The sequence below is a fragment of the Necator americanus genome, chromosome V, assembly GCF_031761385.1.
Source record: "Necator americanus strain Aroian chromosome V, whole genome shotgun sequence".
NCBI classification, from domain to species: Eukaryota; Metazoa; Nematoda; class Chromadorea; order Rhabditida; family Ancylostomatidae; genus Necator; species Necator americanus.
The window spans coordinates 11,192,045-11,212,048 of NC_087375.1; the positions used below are offsets into that span (position 1 = coordinate 11,192,045).

Below are 20,004 nucleotides of genomic sequence, written 5' to 3' on the forward strand. Positions count from 1 at the left end.
CGCTTTTTGAGCGATTGATGAGTTAACCTCATCAGCCCCAGTAAGACATGAAGAAAAACGGATAAATCGATAAAATTGAGATTTTCGTTTACAGTGGCTATCGTTTTTGAAACATATTATCCAAGGAAAGTAGAGAAGAAAAAACGAAAAAAACTCCATTAAAAAGGATTCCACTTACTTAAAGTTAGCATAAAGAGAAAAAAAAACAGAAATCAAAGAGTCAGCAAAATTGATATTTTACGAGAATACTACAATAGTTCGACATGCGTCAAAACCCCTGTGGCTGGATTTACAAGAGTTCCTACGAAGATTTCGACATTCCCGCTAAGAGGATGAGTTTCCGTCGTAAAATTGGTATTCATAGAAGAAGCGGAGCCAGAGCGCCCCTTCCCTTTCCCTGCTAGCAGGAGTGTTCTCGATTATCGGACCATACGAAACCAGTTTTTCTACGCTACCATTCCCTCATAAATGATAATGATGATGGAAATTATCTACACCGTTGTGTACTACTTTTTAAGCAGAACCAAGATTGTTATTGATCTTTATTATGGCTAACGTTTCGGTGTCGTTGCCTTCTTCAGAGAATGGAAAAATCAAAGACACGTGTAATTTGCTCCCTCAAACGCCTCGTCATTCCACAAGATATGACTTAGCAAACAGATTATTCAAAGGCAATGTCAGAAAAGCAGACCACCATAGCGCTCACCTTGATAGCCACAAAATCGTGATGTTAGCGGACCACCAGTTGTTAGAGTTGCGCCGCTAGTATTAACTTGTAACGATGCCCCCCGCTTCTGACCCCGTAGGTCAAAACCCGCAAAGGTCTTGATATGGTGCCAGCTCGTTGGTCACAGCGATGCATTCTTCTTAACGATTCATGATTGGATTTTGGCCGTGATATAAAACGCTTCTAACGTTTTTCGCGCCAGAACGTCTGATTCGCATGCTAAGATCGTAACAACTATTTTGAAAGGGGTGTTGTCATGACACTGTCTGCGATAAGCACCTAAAGGGGATGATGTTTTTGATTTTACGAGCCCGTCTAGGTGCTCCTTGACGCGGATACATAGTGATCTTCCTGTTTCGCCAATGTACTCAGCCCCACATAACTGGCAGGTGATTAGATAGATGTCTCCCGATATCACGCAATCACCCTGCCTCCCGTTCGGACAAACGATGCAATTGGGTGTCTCACAAAGTCTGTCATAGGCGCGATTGTGTACTAGGTGCCACTTCAGGTTCGCAGGTGGTATGGCCACTACTCTGACTGAGTCTTGCAGACCCGCCTGTCCTAAGCTTGTTCGCACTGCATTGCTCATGTCATCCGAAATAAAAAGAAGGCAGAAAGGGATCTTTGTTTTTAGTACACAATCAAACTCTACAATACCAAGATTCAAAGAAGGGCAAACTTGGAACTTACCTGCTCCATGACTAAAGAAAAATACGCCTAAAGTAATAAAGACGCTCAGATCTAGCTAGTAGTTAGTTAGTAAACTGAACGAGCCAATACTTCCAAACGAAAAGTAGTTTACAATCTGTGTCCTGCTCTAAAGAGTGTGAGTGGAAAGTTCGGATGAAATTTGTCCACAAACCGAATTTTATATACTAAAGATACATAAATGTATTCAAAGAGATTTCTACTTTATGCCTATAGATTGTGCTATTCGAGAAACGCCACTTTCTCGAAATTGTTTCCAAGCAACAGAATACTTTCTATCAACTAGTTACTACTCTCTTTCACATACCTCAAGTTTTCATTCACATCGTAACGTGCTCGCAGATCTGGGTTACTCTGCAGATGAACGGCGACTCTCTAAACACATTCCTATTTACCTAGCAATTTTCAAACTACAGTAGTGAATGATAGATATCAATGTCATGGAAGTAGGACACGAACAAAAACGACTTCTTTACAACCGAGGAGGTTCAGTAATGAAACGCGTCAGAAACTCACGCCGTTGATGCGCTTTAGTGCGTATAAAATGATCACAGCTGATATTTGCATGATAGCAAGGATACCGAATGTGGAGTACGAAAACCATGGAGACCCTGCTTTTGTCGCCAAGCAATAATAGATTATTCTATCCGAGAAAACCGTATTGTAGTAAAGTATGAAGACAAGAAATGCGACAAGAATGACCTAAAATATTCAGCGAAGTTTCTATTATGCAAATAATTACAATCACATAAAATCTTAGATTATGGATACGAGAACGGAAAATAGTCAATCCCTTTGCGCAGCAACCGCTCTCAATTTATTCGCTCAGTTATTATAGCTCTCATTAATTAAGAATGGGAGCAGGAAATTTTTAAAATGCATGTGTTTTGAAACGAAACACCGCTGCCACGTCTAAGAAACTGCTGGCTGCTCACAGAGCCTTTGATTTAATCTTAAGTTTAACCGGAGCACATAACACCTAGCCGGTCATTTGTAACTCCGACTTAAGAGAAATGTCCATCTTCGCGACCCATCGGAATATATATATATATATATATCGGAGGAAGGCACAGATGGGATGGCCACATTATGAAAAGAAAAACGAAAAAAAAAACGATAGGTGCACTGAAAGAATGCCAGTGGACCCCATGAGCTAAACGCCCTCAAGGCGACCACCCACGACATGGGCTGGTGCGTTCGCCGCAGCTGGAGCCTACTTGGCACAAGCACCTCGTCAACGTCACAAACGAAGCTTTCAGACACTTTGGATAGTGATAGACAGGGGAACGAATGACTAGAAATACATATTGCTGGGATGCGCACATTAATTCATTCAGTGAAATCGTCTAAATATTAAAGTAAGTCATTTGAAAAAAGTTTAAATGCGAAAAATGTTTAATAGAAGAAAACCCATCTATGTTGCTGCAACAAGTATCAAAATTTGATCCGAGCGAAAACGCATTTTACATCTCAACACATGAAGGTTCTTTTTGAGCTGCATAGCAATCTACTCTCGAGAGCGAAATGCGAAGATCGATAAAAAATAAAAATAAAAATAAAATTGTAATAAAATTGAAGCGGAACCTGTACACGGTAGTTACTCATCTCAAATTCCTTGATGATACGGTAACGAATATTGGGCGGACGGAAGGAACTAGATAATTACCAAAACTTATGGATGGAAAATATTGTCGGAAACAAACGAATCAGAATGTTTAGACTGTATAGTGTTCTAATTCTCGAAACGAATGAGAAAGAGGATTTCGAGCTCCATTCTGCGTTAACGATCAAACATCAGTGATGCCCTATTTTTGTCAAGGAAAATATGTTTGTCTGAGCTGGATGCTATAAAAATGCGTATTATCGATGACCTTAAGACAAGAACCATAAGCGTCTGGATTTTGCAATATGAAAGTGAAGATCACTAACTCAATGGCCAGATTCCTTTAGTCCGTCCAAAATCAACACGATGCTCGTTGTCTCTTTAGCATATAGAAGTAATTCTATTTTTTTCACGCGATAAAAAAGAACTGAATCATTACTAGCGTTTGTTCAAGCAGATTTAAAAAATCAAGCACAAAGTGACGAAGATGATATCATGAACTTGGTAAAATATTAGCAGCATCCATGTGATAGTCGGAGCCGGTGCTCCGGCCGCTCTCACTTTAGGGTGGTTGGCGAAGTGGCCCCCTTCACCTAAGCTCTCCAATTACCACGAGAAGAACGAAAATGAGCAAAACAGATGGAACAATGAAATGTTGCAAGATGTAATGCAGTAGTGCAAAATAAAGAAGCAATGTTTTGAAGGAGTCATTTACCAATAAAGCGAGGGTGTACAGTTAGACCGCGCTCGTCACTGCTTGCGAAACTCCGCAGTGTTAAACAGCTAATATCTCCGTTCAGAAGGAAAACCGCAAGGCAATGAAAGGAGTCTGGAAATAAACCAGAACGTTAAAATAAATAGTACACAACACATCCAATGTGGTTTCGTTTCTGCTGAGAAATTGGAGCCCAAAGTTGGGCATGAAAAATTGAGTGATTTCAGTTTTGAGCCCTTAACTTTGTTGTGAGAGAGGCTGACAAAAAACGGGTGGAATATGATCTGGATAAGAAAATTTGCTACACGACATTCTCAATCTTGTCTTTCCACTCTGAAGACTAAACTGACGACTCTGAGAAAAAGGAACCTCAAAGTGGAGACCATAACGTCGATATTTACGAGTTTTTTGCTTCTTTGTCTAGGTATTCGAAAGGATAAGTAGATCTATACCGAGGAAGTCCTAATTTCACGACCTATCAGGACATATGTAACATTTTGAGGAAATCCTTTTTCTTAATGGAGATGAAAGGGTGAAGCGCGCTCGATTGTAAATTCTCCTGCTATACAGTCAATAAAATGTGAGAGAGCCGGGGAAGAGCACGTCAACGATAGCGTTTTCCTCCAATCTTTCTGGAAAAACTGCGCATTTCTGCAATCGAGTGAGTTTCTGTTGTATACAATGAAGAATTTTAGAGCAAATATGTACCTTTCATTGATAGGTTTTCATTTGAAGGCATCACGCTACGAATTTGAGGTGGTACGGATTTCAGGTGGAGTATTCGTGTACGGGAACGTAGATTACGGAGAGAAGGGTGATTCCGTCCATTTCTTCCTAATTTCAGTAAAAAATGGCCGGGAAGATACGGCTTCGAGCATTCCGGTGCGCTGTTTTCCACAACGAGTTCGATTGAAGCGCGCCAACCTTGTGCACGGGCCGCATCTTCCGGACAGTTTTTTTTACACCAATTAGGAAGAAATGGACGGAATCATCCCCTCCCCATAATCTACTATCCCGTAAAAGAATACTCCACCTGAAACCCAATGAAACAATTGATTGCACTGCTGCCAAAAAAACGTTTTATATTCTGGCAACTAAGCTAGCAAGACGAATTCTCCCTTGATCTTATCGTAAATTACGAACCCTTCCCTGGGTGATGACGTTTTAGAGTAAATATTCAACTGATTTAATTAGTTCAATACTTTCCAAATGTTCTTTTGTTGATGATCACTATGAAACAGCTTTCTGAGTTGTCTCCCTTGATCCACAAAGACAAACAATTTTTTTCTTTGAGAGACATTTACATGAAAATATGACATTTTCTATCATGTTAAATGACTGAGATAAACGCATTGATAATTCCCCTCCCCGGTCGTCTATCGATGACCATCTTCACTTTAGACTGTAAAAATTGAGGTGCACCCCCTTTACCTGGCACTTGTGCTCCGACCTATCACATCTACATACAAGCAGCAGAGTCCACTTAGCTGCAAATCTGCAACTTTTACGATAAGTTGTCTCACAGATTCCATTAATAACACTTATTACGATTAAATTAGCGATTATACCAATATTAAATCAATCAGAAAGTAGATTTCACTATAGATTTGGCTGTCAGAAAATAGTACTTCTAGATGCTGTGACCCATATAAAAGCAGCAACCAGGAAGCATTGACGTAATGAAAGTGACAATTACTAACCTGACTTGGCTTAATAGGTGAACTTTGTTACGGCCTAACACAGCTGTCCGCGGCTTATCGTCCTCAAAAATGTCCGACTTTACGACGACGACGCAACCTCCTTCTCAGACGCTTCTCCTGAGCGAAGTCAACAGCAGTATTGGCAACACGTGCAGAATTGAACGTAGATATTGTCGCCACAGATGCAAAGTCAAACTTCTTCCTCGGTGTTAAAACCGGAAGCGTTTTCTTCGCAGCGTCCTCAATGCATTTAGGGAAAGCATCATCCACTCTCTTCTTGGTTCGTAATCGAATATTGATTGACACTCGTTGGAGGAACTTCTTTCTGCATCCGTCGTTTTTTTTCAGACCTGCCAGGTCGAGCTTCGGTTGATGTTGAATTCTACTCCTTTTCTGGAACTGCACCATCGAGCCGAGAAGAATTTGGCGGTGGTCGGAATCAAATGCGACATTCCACGCAACTCTAGATTTTCAGATACCTCACAAATGATGTTTTTTTTTGTCAGAACGTACTCGAGCTAGTCAGACGACTTCCGTTGTCGATGTTTGCTTCATTGGATAGAACCATTTTCCAAGCTTTTGGATTGTTGTTCAAATACCATCTTTGCATTCGCATTAATTTCGAAATTTCCGCCTGCTGGCTTGATATCTTGTATATGAACGTATTGAGTTCATCATGAAATGCGGTTTTGTTGTAGTCCTCAGCCGTTTCCGCAGGTGCTTGAGCACTTACGGTCCAGAAATTGAGTCTCTTAGGATCCCGCAGTCGTACAAAGGTGCATCTTGACAACATTGATCCAATCTCCTCCACCAGTTAGTTGCAGTCGTTCCTCATAGCTACTGAGCACCTTTCTACTTTCCATTCATCAGCGTCGCCGCAGTAGATGGTGTAGTTTTCAATATTGATGAAGGGGTGATCCCTGATGCGTGTTTCCTGAAATACAGCAAACGGGGCATACAGATATCGCAGAAGTCTGGACACAGCGGCTTGTTGGAGTTCACTTGACAGCGACCGGCAGTTGTGTTGTGTTACGAGATGGATGTTTGTTGCCAAAGATTCCATGTTTCCCTTCAAGCAGTTTACCTTCCAGGTTATGAGCTCTAGCGAGGTGCTAGACGAATGAATCTTTTTGCAATGTTAGGGAAGTTTCTGCCATATAACAGCGCGAATATATATAGCTCATAAGCACATACTAAACGTGCCTGATTGCGTTTAGCAAATGCAGGGGGACCACGAGCAGCTAACAACCAATGATTGTTACCTGATTGATTGAAAGTGATAGAAGATAGCAAATTTACGGGAAAATACTGTCTAGCCTCAATCAGCAAAAAGTGTATGAAGCATTACGAGAAACTTTTTCGGAATGTCTTCCCTAGTTCAAATCAGCAACGGTTCAAACACGCATGCTCCGTAGAGAGAAAAAAGACAAAATGTTGCAACGTTCAGTAGAAAACTATGAAATTTCTCCTTCCGTGAGAGGAAGAACACTAAAAAGCTTGCATAGAAACACGTTCATACCTGTAAGACAACAAGTATTGGTCCAATCGCTCTGTTTTCTTCGTATTTAGAAATTTTGATAGTCGAAATTGAACGCTCGATAGATATCATAAAAGGAGAGCTAGAAACGGAACAACGCGTAATGAGAATATGAAAATAAAATGAAATAAAAACATAGCGCATTCAGAGCAACTGTAGGCGAAATTTGATAAGCTGTGATAAATATCGTACAAAAAATTCAAAGAAGACTTGACTTACTCCATATCGAACACAATACTGCACTTCATACTTTATTTTTGAGAAAAAAGCTCTTTGAGAGCCACTTGCCGGTACGTTCCCTTCTCAAATACTGGTCAATTGAAGGCAGCATACCGCGGAATTGACGATGTTGAGACTTATTCATGGAAAAGTAGGGTTGGGGATGTAGATCACAAGTATGGGCGTTGCTTGGATAGGCTATTGAGGAAACATCGAATTTTCGTCGCTCGGAAAAGCGCTTGCGGAGGTGGTGAGTGGTTTTTTTTTAGACAATTGGGGGAAAATAAGCGCGGTGTGCCCATGTTGGTGATGTACACTTCTAACATTGTCGTTTCGAAGAGAGATTACAACGCCGTCAGTTCCGCAGAGTGCTGCCTTTGAAAGATTCAAGAACAACGATTGTGAGAGGTGGTGACATCTGCGGAAATACCGCAGGAATAATACAACGTCCTATTGATAGTACTTGTTTCATTGTGAAAATTTATTTTCCTAATCTCTAAGGAAAATTCGTGTTTTACAAATTGGCGATAAACTAACCTGCCAATAAAGAACATGGAGTAGTTTAGAGGAAGTCGCTGGATAAAGCATCGCATTAATGATGGTAGAACATCACAGCCACTTTCGCGCGGCAATGCGAATCGAAGCAATTCGGTCCCATACAGCACAACTCTGAAATTAACAACCGTACTAACGGCAATAAGATCATTCCAAAACAAAAGAAGGTCCTTCTTAATTCTTTGTGTATATATGTATATGTACCTGTTTTCCATAAAAAGCGACAAATGGACTGATTCTTTGCAAAACCTTGCTGAGGATCGAGTAGGTTGGGCAGAGCTATGTTAAAGGTCGACACACCTCCGTGAAGATTCCGCGAACCGCGCCAGGCACCGATTAACCAGCTCACCGATTGAAGGCATCACCCCACAAATCTGGGGTGGTGCGGGTTTTAAGTGAGTTATACTTATAAGCCGTAGATTACGGAGAGGAGGGTGATTCCGTCCATTTCTTTCTAATTGCCGTAAAAAAACGGCCTGGAAAATACGATTTCGAGTGTTCCGGCGCGCTATTGTCGACAATGAGTTCGGTTGAAGCGCGCCAGGATTGTGCATGGGCCGCATCTTCTGGACCGTTTTTTTACGGTAATTGGGAAGAAATGGACGGAATTACCCTCCTCTCTATAATCTACGACCCCGTATAGGAACTCTCCACCTGAAATCCGCACCACCTCAGATTCATGCGGCGATGCTTTTAAGTCAAGCAAGTGCATGTTCATAGAAAAACACTATTTCCATTCTTCACATGTATACAAATCAAAAAATGTCAGAATATAATGAAGTTAGGATGAATGTGTATATGCATCGGTTTTTCCAACTAGTTCCTCGAACGACAGCTTCTTGACTGTCGATGCATGAGCTGCGCAATTATCTAAAGCAACAAATCCCCCCGCCTCCCTGTCAGTTAAGTGGATCCACACTAACATTTCAAACGTGGACAATCAAACCGGCGCCACCGACAAGCGGGAACTTTGTATCTTCTGAGAATATCGGAGAAGCGGCCGAACGAAAACCGGCAACAGTTCGAAACAAAAAAAGAACGACAGTTACTTCAAACTTGGGTAATTAAATTGGGGTCGAAAGGACATAAACCACGGTGAAGTTGTGTAAGCGGCCGCAGTAGAAGCAATGCGGCAGAGCGTGCGCGGTTAGAATTCAGTTGCACTTTGCTGACACTGTTTCTCACTGTAGTTCGAGATGGTCTCACCTCGATTCTAACCTCTCCACCGCGCCGCTTCTAGCGCAGCCGCTTACGAAAGTGCACCGTGCTTCACGTCGTTTTGACCTTACTATATGCAGCTCCAATGGACAGAGAAGCAGAACAGCGTAAACGTGTCCTCCTGCAATCACCAAACACACTAACACTCGACGTTCTACCTTTAATTCCCATTTTCAGGCGCCTGTAGAGATACTCGCGGCTGTTGATCGCTGATCTCACCATGGCGTAGGAATCTCGTCCAGTATGTATGTATATATGTATATATATCAATTTATAAAGCTCTCATTCTGTAGTTTCTAGCCGTAGAAGAAAAGATATATAAGAATAGATAGAAAGATAAGGCTCGAGGACATCAAAAACGGCCAACGTTTTTCTTTTACCCATCCTGGTATAGAAGAGCGAAAAATCATCATAACTTGACTGAATAGATATAACTACATTTGTAAGCAGTTCAGGTTACTATTCATAATTCCGCTAAAGACCACACACTTGAATGGTTTTTCTCTTCATTTTTTCTTCAGGGAAAAGGAGAACAAAAAGAAGTGTGCGCTCTGGAGAGGTGCATCAGGATTTTATGAGAAAACGACCAATGAAGATGACCAGTAACCCTTATTATCCATGAACCTCAGAACGACTTTTATAATAATAAGTGGCATAATAGACTAGATTTCGGTTACCTGGATAGGGAGTGTATTCCAAGAAAAAGAATATATGCAAGTAATATAACTCTCGTGTTTGGATGTAAAAGCTTCATGTTTTTGATTTTTATAACAGTGAATAATAAAATAGGTATTGAAATTGTTGAACAAATCAAGTGTATAGAAAGCATTAGAATAAGCTTTGTCGATGTCGCTAACGATTCCATTATATCGCAATCCACTTGTGTAGCATTCATTTGTATCCCTGAATAAGTGAGCCATCTACGAAATATGAGCGCAAAAGAGAACAGGCTAAAACTTTTCTATCTTGATAAACCATGAAGAAGTAGCATAGTAGACTACAATACGTTAAAATGTTATACATTTTACATCTTATCGCTACAACCCGACTTCTGCCACAAAAAAACATTCATAAGAACGAGAAGAGAAAGTTTCGAACTTCCGCAAATTTCATACATTGTTCTAAGATCTGAAATTTGCGGAAGTTCGAAACCTGTGGGAATTGCGCAATGGTTAACAATAGTCATTCAAGATTTATAAGCTAAAAAGAAAAGTCGGCATTCTTAGAAGAACTAGAATTAAGAGCACAAATGGTCCCTCCGCACTCCCCTCCCTTACGAGGCGGTGGGCGGAGGAAAAGGAGCAGAGAAGGGTAGAGAAATGTCACAAAATTGAAAAGAGCGGAATAATAACAACTAAGCTTCTGCTGAGTTTTAGCAGCCCCGACTATACTCAATTAACTTTGCATTGCTAGAATTCATTGCTGGAACTCTTAGTACTTCACCACAAGCTACATACTAACCGCTCATCATATTAAGTTCGATTTTCACCTGTTCACATTTGACACTACGGTTAAATACTTGAAAATTAAATTTAAAAAATTAGACACACAAAATAGCTGGTAATAGTAATAGTAGCTTATCCGGAACCATGATTTGCCCTGTTTTTAGCTGATGAGTTAAATTCGGGTTAATTCAAATTTTCACTGCCCAGCACCTACATATAACTCGAAAATAATTTGGTCATATTACAGTAACGAGATGAAAATCGAACTTAATATGATGAGCGGATAGATATATAGCTTGTGGTGAAGTACTAAGAGTTCTAAGAGCAGTGAATTCTAGCAATGCCCTGTTGGAAACAATCCATTGCACTGAGAAACTTTAAAGAAAAAATCTTTGATAGACTGCAGAAAAAGATGTTGATCAATTTTAAGACTCTCCTATGTTGACCATTTGTAACTCGAATAAATTTTAATTGAATTTCACCACTTATACGTTGATTTGTACAAATTATGTTCAAAATTACTAGAATGACCGTCGATATATAATTGTTAAGAAGAAATGTACAGGGCCTCCAGTATCGACAATACGTGCATTAATCTAAAGCAGCATTTCTTTTCAGAGTGGGACGTTTAGGTGCAAAAAACCTAACAATGAAATTCTTCTCAATCCAAATTGTATTTGCCGTGTTTTTTCTCCGATAATTAGTCCGTATAAGCTGGTAATTTCCCGTAATTTTCGAACATTAAAAGATAGATGGATAAAGTGCACGACGCTGATGAATACCTATGGTGACGAGTCTACGAGTTCGACTTCAACTCAGAGTCGTTCGAGATTTACGAACGCGCCTTACATTGACTTGCGAAGGCGAGTCGATATGTCAAGTCAGTGTTTTTATCCTCCCATGCAGATCTAGCACCAATTTACCGGTCTCAGAGGGATTAAAGGCTTGGCTGGCACTGGAGAGGTTTTGAACTAGCGATCGATCGCTCAGTAGCAGCAGAAATTAATCTAATTTATTAATTAAAATTCTCACTAATTTTCAAGGATTAGTCTAAATAGTTCGAATTATGATACTGGTTAAGGGCGGGTGTAGTGTAGCGGTTAGAGGTTCCGCTTCCTGCACAATCGATCGGAGGTTCGAATCCGCCCTAGTGCTCACCAAGCCTTTCATCCCTCCGGGGTCGATAAATTGGTACCAGACTTGTCAGGGAGGATAAAAACACTGACTTGACACATCGGCCAGCCACCGCAAGCCATTGTATAGGCCAGATACACGTTCGTAAACCTCAAACGATTCTGAATTGAGGTGAACGAACTTTCACAAACTTCAAACTTCATGATGTTGGTTGTATCAACGGCAACAAATTCTTCCAAAGTTCTACTACAAGTCAACAACACTATACAAGACAACAAAATTTTAATGCTACACAATTGTACAGAAGAGTCTGTGCAGAAAAATTCAAGGTATCATGATATACACAAACTTGATTAATTCAATATCAAATTGGCACTATTACCCCTCTATAACAATGGGAAACGAAGATTGGATGCACAAACGCTCACAAACCTCAACACCACAAATAGTTTGTTAATCCTCTCTGCTTTTACGCCTGAAGAGAAGGCTACAGAAACAATAACGTTAACATTATAGTAGTGTGTATGCTTTTTCCTTAGCACAACTAATTATACGAACTAGGCAGTAGCATAGTGTACGTATTGGCAGCGGGGAAACACTTAGAACGCTTGAAATTTCTTAAAAAGTGTCGGTCAAGATTTAATTTTGCCCCATTGATGTCAGATCAGTGAAAGAAGTATAAATGAGATTTCACTCCGCAGAAGGTTCGAAAAAAAACGCCGCCATACTTATGGAGCGGTAAACTTGCTTTCTTTTTGTAGAGCTTACATATAGAATCACTGCAGTCGGCAAACCTCATAATCAGAGCTGAACATTTAAATCTAAATGATCCGGAATGTATCACACCAGTGCTACGTCAGAAGAGGTTCATTTTCTTTTTAAATGTTGAAAACCGGATATGATTCAACCAAGTTCTTCGATCAACACCAAAATCCTACAACCGGCTAACGTCGACGCGTTTGGCGTAACAGATGTCTTTCATCCGCTTGACACCTCCAATCCTCAAAGCGATCTACACTAGAGTCAACTGGATATAGAATGTCGGTGTCAATTGTAAGCGATATCGAATGATGAGTGCTTCAGTTAACAATACCTCTAAATTTTCAACAAGAGATGTTAGAACATTTCCTGCTTCACTTCTGATCTCCAAAAAATCGCTGAATGAAGGCAGCATATCACTAAACAATGATGTTGGGGTTTCTGTGGGACAATATAGAGCTTAGGTTGTAGATTACGAAGATGAGCGTTGTGATGTCGTCGTGAGAAAACGTCGTGAGAAACGTTCCTACGAGATACGTTAGAACGCACTACCTTTGTACACGCAAAGCGTGCGCGAGCGAGCGATTGAAGACTGCGGAGGTCTCATCACCAACCTATTGAAAAAAACCAAGGATTAGGCTGCCGGGAGGGAACCGGAGCGTGTACAAAGGTTGTGCGTTCTAACGTATCTCGTAGGAACTAAGGTCATTTCTCACGCCGTTTTCGAGGGTACTTGGCTGGAATTGAGCATCGCAACGCTCGTCTTCGTAATCTACAACCTGAGCCCTATCTTGTCCCACAGAAACCACAACATTGTCAATTTCGTAATATCCCACCTTTAATTTACTGTTGTTTTCAAGAACTCATCGTAGTAATAGTTGGCGAAAGTTTCTGAGAAAAGTCTGATATAGTGGCATTAAAACCAGTTTTTTTTTAAGCATCTGTAATATACATGTACATATAGTCGGGTCAAAACGATCAAAATGGGACCATCGCGATATAGAGCAAGGAGCAGCAAGAGTCCCTCCTGGATCCTAACTGCTACGCTCCGATGCACCGCTTCGAGCGCAACCGCTGACGCAACTGCACCGTGCATCATATCATTTTGACCCTACTATACCCTACTACAAGTTCCATCGCAACAAAGAGAGTTCAATTCACATGACATCTTAAAAGTTTGAGAAACGTGATGCAGGGAACTGCAGAGATTTCCAGAATAAAAATTCCAATTTATGCACCTGTCAGTTGAAAGCATTATTGTTCAGAAAACATGTGGTGAGCTCCGCGATCTAATTACGTTTCTTAAAAAAAAGCTGGAACGAGCTATGCTAACATTGAACGAAGCTTGACTAAATGGACAGTGCACTTCTCTAGAAAGATAGAAAAAGCCCTGTTGAACTTTGTTCAGAACATGGTCGAGGTATTATTAAACAAAAACTAATTTCTGGCATTACTCCTTCAACATCACGACTTTACAGTATGGAAAAAGGCTAGGAAAAAAGGTTTACCGTAGAGTTCTCTCTGCAGAATTCACCTGGAAGTTATCAATCAATTATAATAACTTTACTTACCACATTCCTCTGATTTTTTATAGCCAGACAACGCTTTTTACTTTCATTTTGAATTTCATTATTTCTACCAAATGCTTTCGTAGTCATTTCTTGTTGTGCTTGATTAGTTCAAGTCAGTAGAAACCTCGCAGTAACCGCTGTTGATGATTGAATACGAAGTAGAGAAGAAAACTGTTGTAAATCAATATAAAGAGGGCTTAATGTTTTTAAAAAAAGAGAGAGAAAATGAGATAATAAGAGATAAGAAAAACAAAAAAGCTGAACCTAGCTATTATATCAAAAATCTACCGTGACAGCTGAAATCGTGCATCAAAAACAACGCTTTCGATGTTCACTTTCAGCTGCCCCGGTATCAGCTGTAAGAAAACCAACCACAGTGTAGTTGGACAATAAAAAACTTATCAGCTGTAAGAAAACCAACCACAGTGTAGTTGGACAATAGAAAACTACGTCTTGCTACCCTTACGGCGCAAATGTCTCATGCATCCTACATTTTCAAGCTTTTATTGTCGCATATTTTGCCGCGGAAAGAGATACATCTGAACTCCTATTTGAAATGGCATTCAAACATTCTACAATATTTTAATGCAGGCGCTTATTCAACGAGACAATTAAAAGAACTTCTATAACCAATCTAATTGGCATAATATGTATGACATAGTTTTTTATTGTCCAACTACACTGTGGAATAGTTCTTGGGAAACTGAAACATCTTTCTGGGCATCACATCAAAGTGGACTTACTTCCCAGCGATAAGCAAGGTAGCATTCAAGCAATCACTAAGCTTTTCAAGCTCCAAATAAACTTCAGGAGTTCTTTTAATACCTTCATCCAAACATTTCTGATAGTAGCCCTTAGTCTTCCTCATAACCTAAAGAAAACAATTTGTGCACCTGCTGGCTCCCTGAAACCTGAAAGAGATTCAGCTTACGAAGTTTCTCGAGCTTCTGTTTTAGTTTCCATTTTGAGACAAAACTTTCGAGCATATAGTAGGGTCAAAGCAGGACAGTTGGTGACACAAATCTTCGCTGCACTCCGTAATGGTCCCTTCTCGCTTCCAACCGCTTTCTCCTTTGCACCGCTTCAAGCGCAGCCGCTTACGCCGCTGTACCAGTTTTTTTTTTTCCTCATGTCGTCTTGATCCTATACCTCTAATCTCACTCATACCGTCGAATGTGGATGACGATGACAGATACTAAATATGAAGAACTTTGAAGATAAAGCAAAAAATTAGGTGAGTGTAAAATCTTAAGAAATAGGTTTGAGGGAAACATCTATGAAGTCAGAAATTGAATGCTTTGAAGATTATCCAGCTTATATAACGTTGTTGGGAGACCAGCCAGGACTGCACCCTTAACCTCTATGATGCTATAGTGTTAGTAGCTCTTTCAAATTCGGGAGGAATAGCATTTACTATTTCTACACTATCGGCGAGAAACTCCTCATGAGGGTTTTGATAGGGTCCCATTATTTTTGGCACAAATGTACAACGTGATGGTATGGAACTTCAGAGCAACCACGAAGTGATCCTCGGTCCATATTCAACATTCTACCCGTCTATTTCAGTTGTGTAATGTCATGCTGCGACTGGTCGGATCAAGACCTATCCTAAGACAAACTTTTGCAATGCTAAACTAAAACAACTCAAATCCCATGCTTAAAACTTTAACCTTTAAGGTGTAAAGTTAAAGTGATGTACCGATCTACAATGAGGATACTTCGTTTCCTACAGAATTTCTTGCTGAGGCAAAAGTGGGTTGGAGGTACTCAACACTGCTCTAATCGAGCTGCTCTCGAACTCCATATTAGTGCGCAACATCGCTCTTGTAGTACAGGAAGCCGTTCTTGACTGTCAAATTTCCTTCCAATTTGAGAAGGAGATAGCCCAACAATCGACAGTTCACTGGAAGTGAATAGCTGGTGGGGCCCTGGCACCTAAACATTAGCCTTCGAGGATCTATGGTTACTATGGTGAAGTGTAGATTAAAACCAATAAAAAAAGGAAGATAGAGTTGGAACTACGAATACTTTGATTTCATTAAACTCTCCAACCAGAATTACTGGAATTGAGTAGCGAAGTCATATCTTGTAGTACCTTCAAAGATAAAAAGGACCGAAAACGGCCTGAGAGATGGCTTTCCCGCAATCCGTATTTGACGGTTAAAGGCATCACCCCACCAATCTGGGTGGTGCCGATTTCAGATGGCTCACGCTTATACGGGATCGTAGATTATGGAGAGGAGGGTGATTCCGTCCATTTCTTCGTGAATGCGGTAAAAAAACGGCCCAGAAGATGCGGCGCGTGCACAAGGCTGGTGCGCTCCAGGCGAACTTGTAGAAAATAACGCACCTTAACGCTCGAAGCCGTATCCTGCGGGCCGTTTTTTACGGTAATTAGGAAGAAATAGATGGGATCACCCTTCTTTCCATAATCTACGACTCCGTATAGGCATAACCCACCTGAAACCCGCACCACCCCAGATTCGTGGGGTGATGCCTTCGAGGACCGTTTTTGGGATAAAATGTAGTTGGTGGGGGGGCACTCAATGGTTCCCTTATTTTCCGAAGGAAATAATCAAATCAATCAGGGTTTTAAGGCCTAGGTATTAGTCTTAGAGGGTCTATGACATGTAAGCTGAAGTTACTAAAAGAAAAAAGTAAGCTAGATCGTCGAGAAGGGTCACCGAATGAACCCCCAACTACATTTTCCTCGTCTTTAAACTCTAGGAACGATTTTTGCGCTCCAAGTGCGGTTCGAGTGCAGTTCGATTAGAGCAGTGCTTACCCCCTCCCCACCCTTCCTTCCTTCTTCACTAGTTAACTACCTCTTCCAGACGAACTATCTTAAACCCTTTCTAATCAATATAGAAAACCACTAAGGTATTACATAGCAGCGGACAGAAGAAAGTAAAAATAAATCTCGACAGCAATATTATAATCTTTATTAGACTATAGTTCGAGGTTTCGAGGTTCAAGTAGATGAGGTAGCACAAAAGTAATTACAGTATCATCATGTACATACTATACAAATAAGGCAAGTACCTATGTGTCCGAATCATCAAAATGAGCACAGCTCTCGAGCATACACAAGAGACAAGAGATATACTGCACTATTCTAAAGGAAAGAAAGCTAATTACTTTTTGTCATCATAATATCTGCTTTTCATCGCACGATATTTCCGAAGGGTGTAGAGCGCTTCGATTTCCTTCACCACAAATTCCGCCCTATTAATCAACGCTTCGATCTTTTCCGGATCAGTTTCATTCTGAAAACATTACGGTCGCCATACAATATATTGAAATAAGAGAACTCCTGCATCCTGATTCTCCAGCTGTTGTAAGTATGGTTAATAAGAGCATAGTTAGTAGCTTAGATAACTACCCGTTAAATAAAATAGATGTCATAACCATCAAATGTGTAACACAACGGAATGCCAGGAGCATGAGTACAAGCTTACGGTAGTGCTATGAAACCGCAAACACGAACAATTGCGATAATGAGGAATAGAACTAACTTTATGCTTCAGAAATGCAGCCTTCAACCTAGGGTGGAACCAGTCTTTTCCTCTTGGATAGTCTTTCCCCAAATGATACAACTGTCTGTAGAGTGCGATCACAGCTTGTCGTTGGTTCATCCGAGAAGCGCTGAAATGAAACGAGTAAACAAGTTAAGGGAGTATTCATTGTGAAGACAGGAACTAATTAAAACGCTTGTAAACATAAACAGCCTGCTGCAAAAGTAGTTGGGGGAGAGGCACTCAGTGGCGCCCTTATTTCTCGAAGTGAATAATCAAATCAGTCGGGGCCCTAAGGCCTAAGCATTAGTCTTAGAGGATCTATGACAGGTACACTAAAGTTATTAAGAGAAGAAAGTGAGTTAGATCGTCGGAAAACAAGGGCGTCACTGAATGACCCCCTCTGCCAACTACATTCTACCCAAAAAACCATTCTTAAGCAACAAATATCTTTCCCAGTTAAGAAGACGCTAGTTCATCTATCGACTGTTCATCACTGGGAGTTAATAGTTAAGTCACTCGGGGCTCTAGAACCTAAGCATCAGTCTTCGAGGACCCATGACATGTTGGTTAAACCTTCTTAGAGTTAAACCATTGGTAGTTCCAGTTCAGTCTTCTTTTTTGCTCTCAGTAGCATTCATCTACATGTCCTCAATGATGAATGTTTAGGTTTTAGGACCTCAACTCACTTAGCTATCCATTTCTCGCGATGAACTATCGATTGGTGAATTGTCGCATTCTCAAATGTTTCTCAAATGACAAAGACAATTGCAGTTGAGGACGGTCCTTGCGCTCTAGGGAAGCTTTTTTTGCCAAAGTACACCTCGATTGGAGCAACGTCGATTGCTATCGCCCCGCTACCTTTGCATCAGCATTTTGATGTCTACAACGAGGAATACAACTAGCAAAAAACAGGAAAAGCGACTCAAACATTGTTACGAAATTATACCTGATAGGAAATATGCCACAAAAACCAGTCATATAGTATGCCAAAAAGACATGAAGCACGATGCTATTGCGTAAGCGGCGGGCTGCAGATAACTACTGGAATCGAAGTGGGATCATCGTGAACAACAGCGATGAATGGTGCTAGCAAGGGTCCCACTTCACCCTACGATCTACCATATCGCTTGGAGCGCAGCTGCTTACGCAACTGCACCGAGCTTCAGGTCTTTTTTACCTGACTGTATTCTATACCGAAAGAAACCATATTCTTTACTGAAGACCACAATAGCATTATGTCGTTCAATACAGTATGAAAGCCACCGAATTAATAGTAAATTGGATGTAACGTTTCCTATTTGACACCCATTTGGGAACGGTTGCTGTTCAAAATCGGTCACCTTGTCGATCGACGACCATTGCAAAGATTCTTAGTGAGTTAAGTAGCAATTGCCTACAATGATCATAGTGCAGCGGTCAGCAACAACTAAAGAATATTAAGGACATTGCGTAGTCCTATCGAGAATTGACGAACTCACTCGTGTAGATGGTGTAGCATCTACCACCTATTAGGATAACACGTAATTTATTTAGCAAAGGGATGACGGGTCTTGCTTAGGGATTCTTAACAAAGAATATCGCTACGTGTTAAAGTAACATTGCTGACAGAACAAATCGACACCATGCAGCTCCTACGAGTTATTTAGATCTTAGTCCTAACTTCGAGAACAAATGTGTAACCATGGAATATGAGTAGTAATTGCTACCGTACAGCGGTCACACGGTCGATTATAGAAAATAAAGTCATCCAACTCTAACCTACAACAGGCCTCTGTGATAAGAGATTTACGTTCCTCAAGCCTCCATGCAATACAAAGATTATTAGTATTATAGTGAGCTCAAATCACCGATGACTGATAATGAGCTACTATTTAAAAAACGAAGAGTGAAAATATGTAGATGTAGCTGCGTCAAAATGGATTTCTAACAAAGTATTTGGTATTATATTATTAGTATTTCTGACAAGCAGTTCTAACCGAAAGGCAGATCGAAAGTTTTTTTTTTCATAACAATGCTCCCATAAACATTTATTAGAACATAAATCTGAACGAATCACCGATCTTCAAGAAGAAAAAGAAGCAAATAGGGCGCACAACCCATTCATATTCACTGAAATTTCACCATAAAGAAAATCAGTTCATGAAACGACGTGAACAACAATATAACTCCAAAAAGGTCCCGACGCGAAACACTTTGGACTCGGAAAGTATGAAGAAAACCACCCAGTAAAGTGATAGTGGTCGTCCTCGAAGCGATAACAATCAACAAGTAAAATCAAATAAATCATTCTAAAATAAATGAGAAATTAGTTTTTTTTTTCGGAATAATTACCAACATTGAAACATCTTGCTATTAGTTTACGCAACAACTCATAATAGAAGGCTAGATTACGAGAAATGTTCGAAACTCAAGTTCTTTACATCGATTGGCGATAACATGACAAAGTTTGTGGAGAGAATCACAACTATTCGATGACTTTCAAAACCTTTCCAATGGCAATGGTACGTCCCTCATCACGCAACGTGAAACGACCCAGCTGAGGTAGTTCCTACAAGGAAGAACATCAAAGAGAAGGTAAAAACATAATTTCCA

The 20,004-nt window shown here is 40.4% G+C and overlaps 1 protein-coding gene across 5 annotated transcripts in view; it reads right to left on the reverse strand.

Moving 5' to 3' along the window:
* The window catches only part of RB195_013545 (uncharacterized protein), a gene marked incomplete at both ends in the record, with an annotated part of 28,194 nt that overhangs the window by 3,612 nt on the left and 4,578 nt on the right, over window positions 1–20,004 (reverse strand). Inside the window, 10 exons of one of the 5 annotated variants that reach the window (XM_064203411.1) lie at window positions 1,746–1,813; window positions 1,955–2,140; window positions 6,976–7,075; window positions 7,750–7,881; window positions 14,638–14,765; window positions 14,826–14,841; window positions 17,033–17,160; window positions 17,410–17,539; window positions 18,099–18,148; window positions 19,898–19,960. In XM_064203411.1, the coding sequence (XP_064059291.1) occupies window positions 1,746–1,813; window positions 1,955–2,140; window positions 6,976–7,075; window positions 7,750–7,881; window positions 14,638–14,765; window positions 14,826–14,841; window positions 17,033–17,160; window positions 17,410–17,539; window positions 18,099–18,148; window positions 19,898–19,960 (1,001 nt within the window). Of the gene's footprint in view, window positions 1–1,745; window positions 1,814–1,954; window positions 2,141–6,975; window positions 7,076–7,749; window positions 7,882–14,637; window positions 14,766–14,825; window positions 14,842–17,028; window positions 17,161–17,409; window positions 17,540–18,098; window positions 18,149–19,876; window positions 19,961–20,004 lie in introns of those variants that run through there. The other 4 variants (XM_064203412.1, XM_064203409.1, XM_013445934.1 and 1 more) reach the window with 4 other exon arrangements.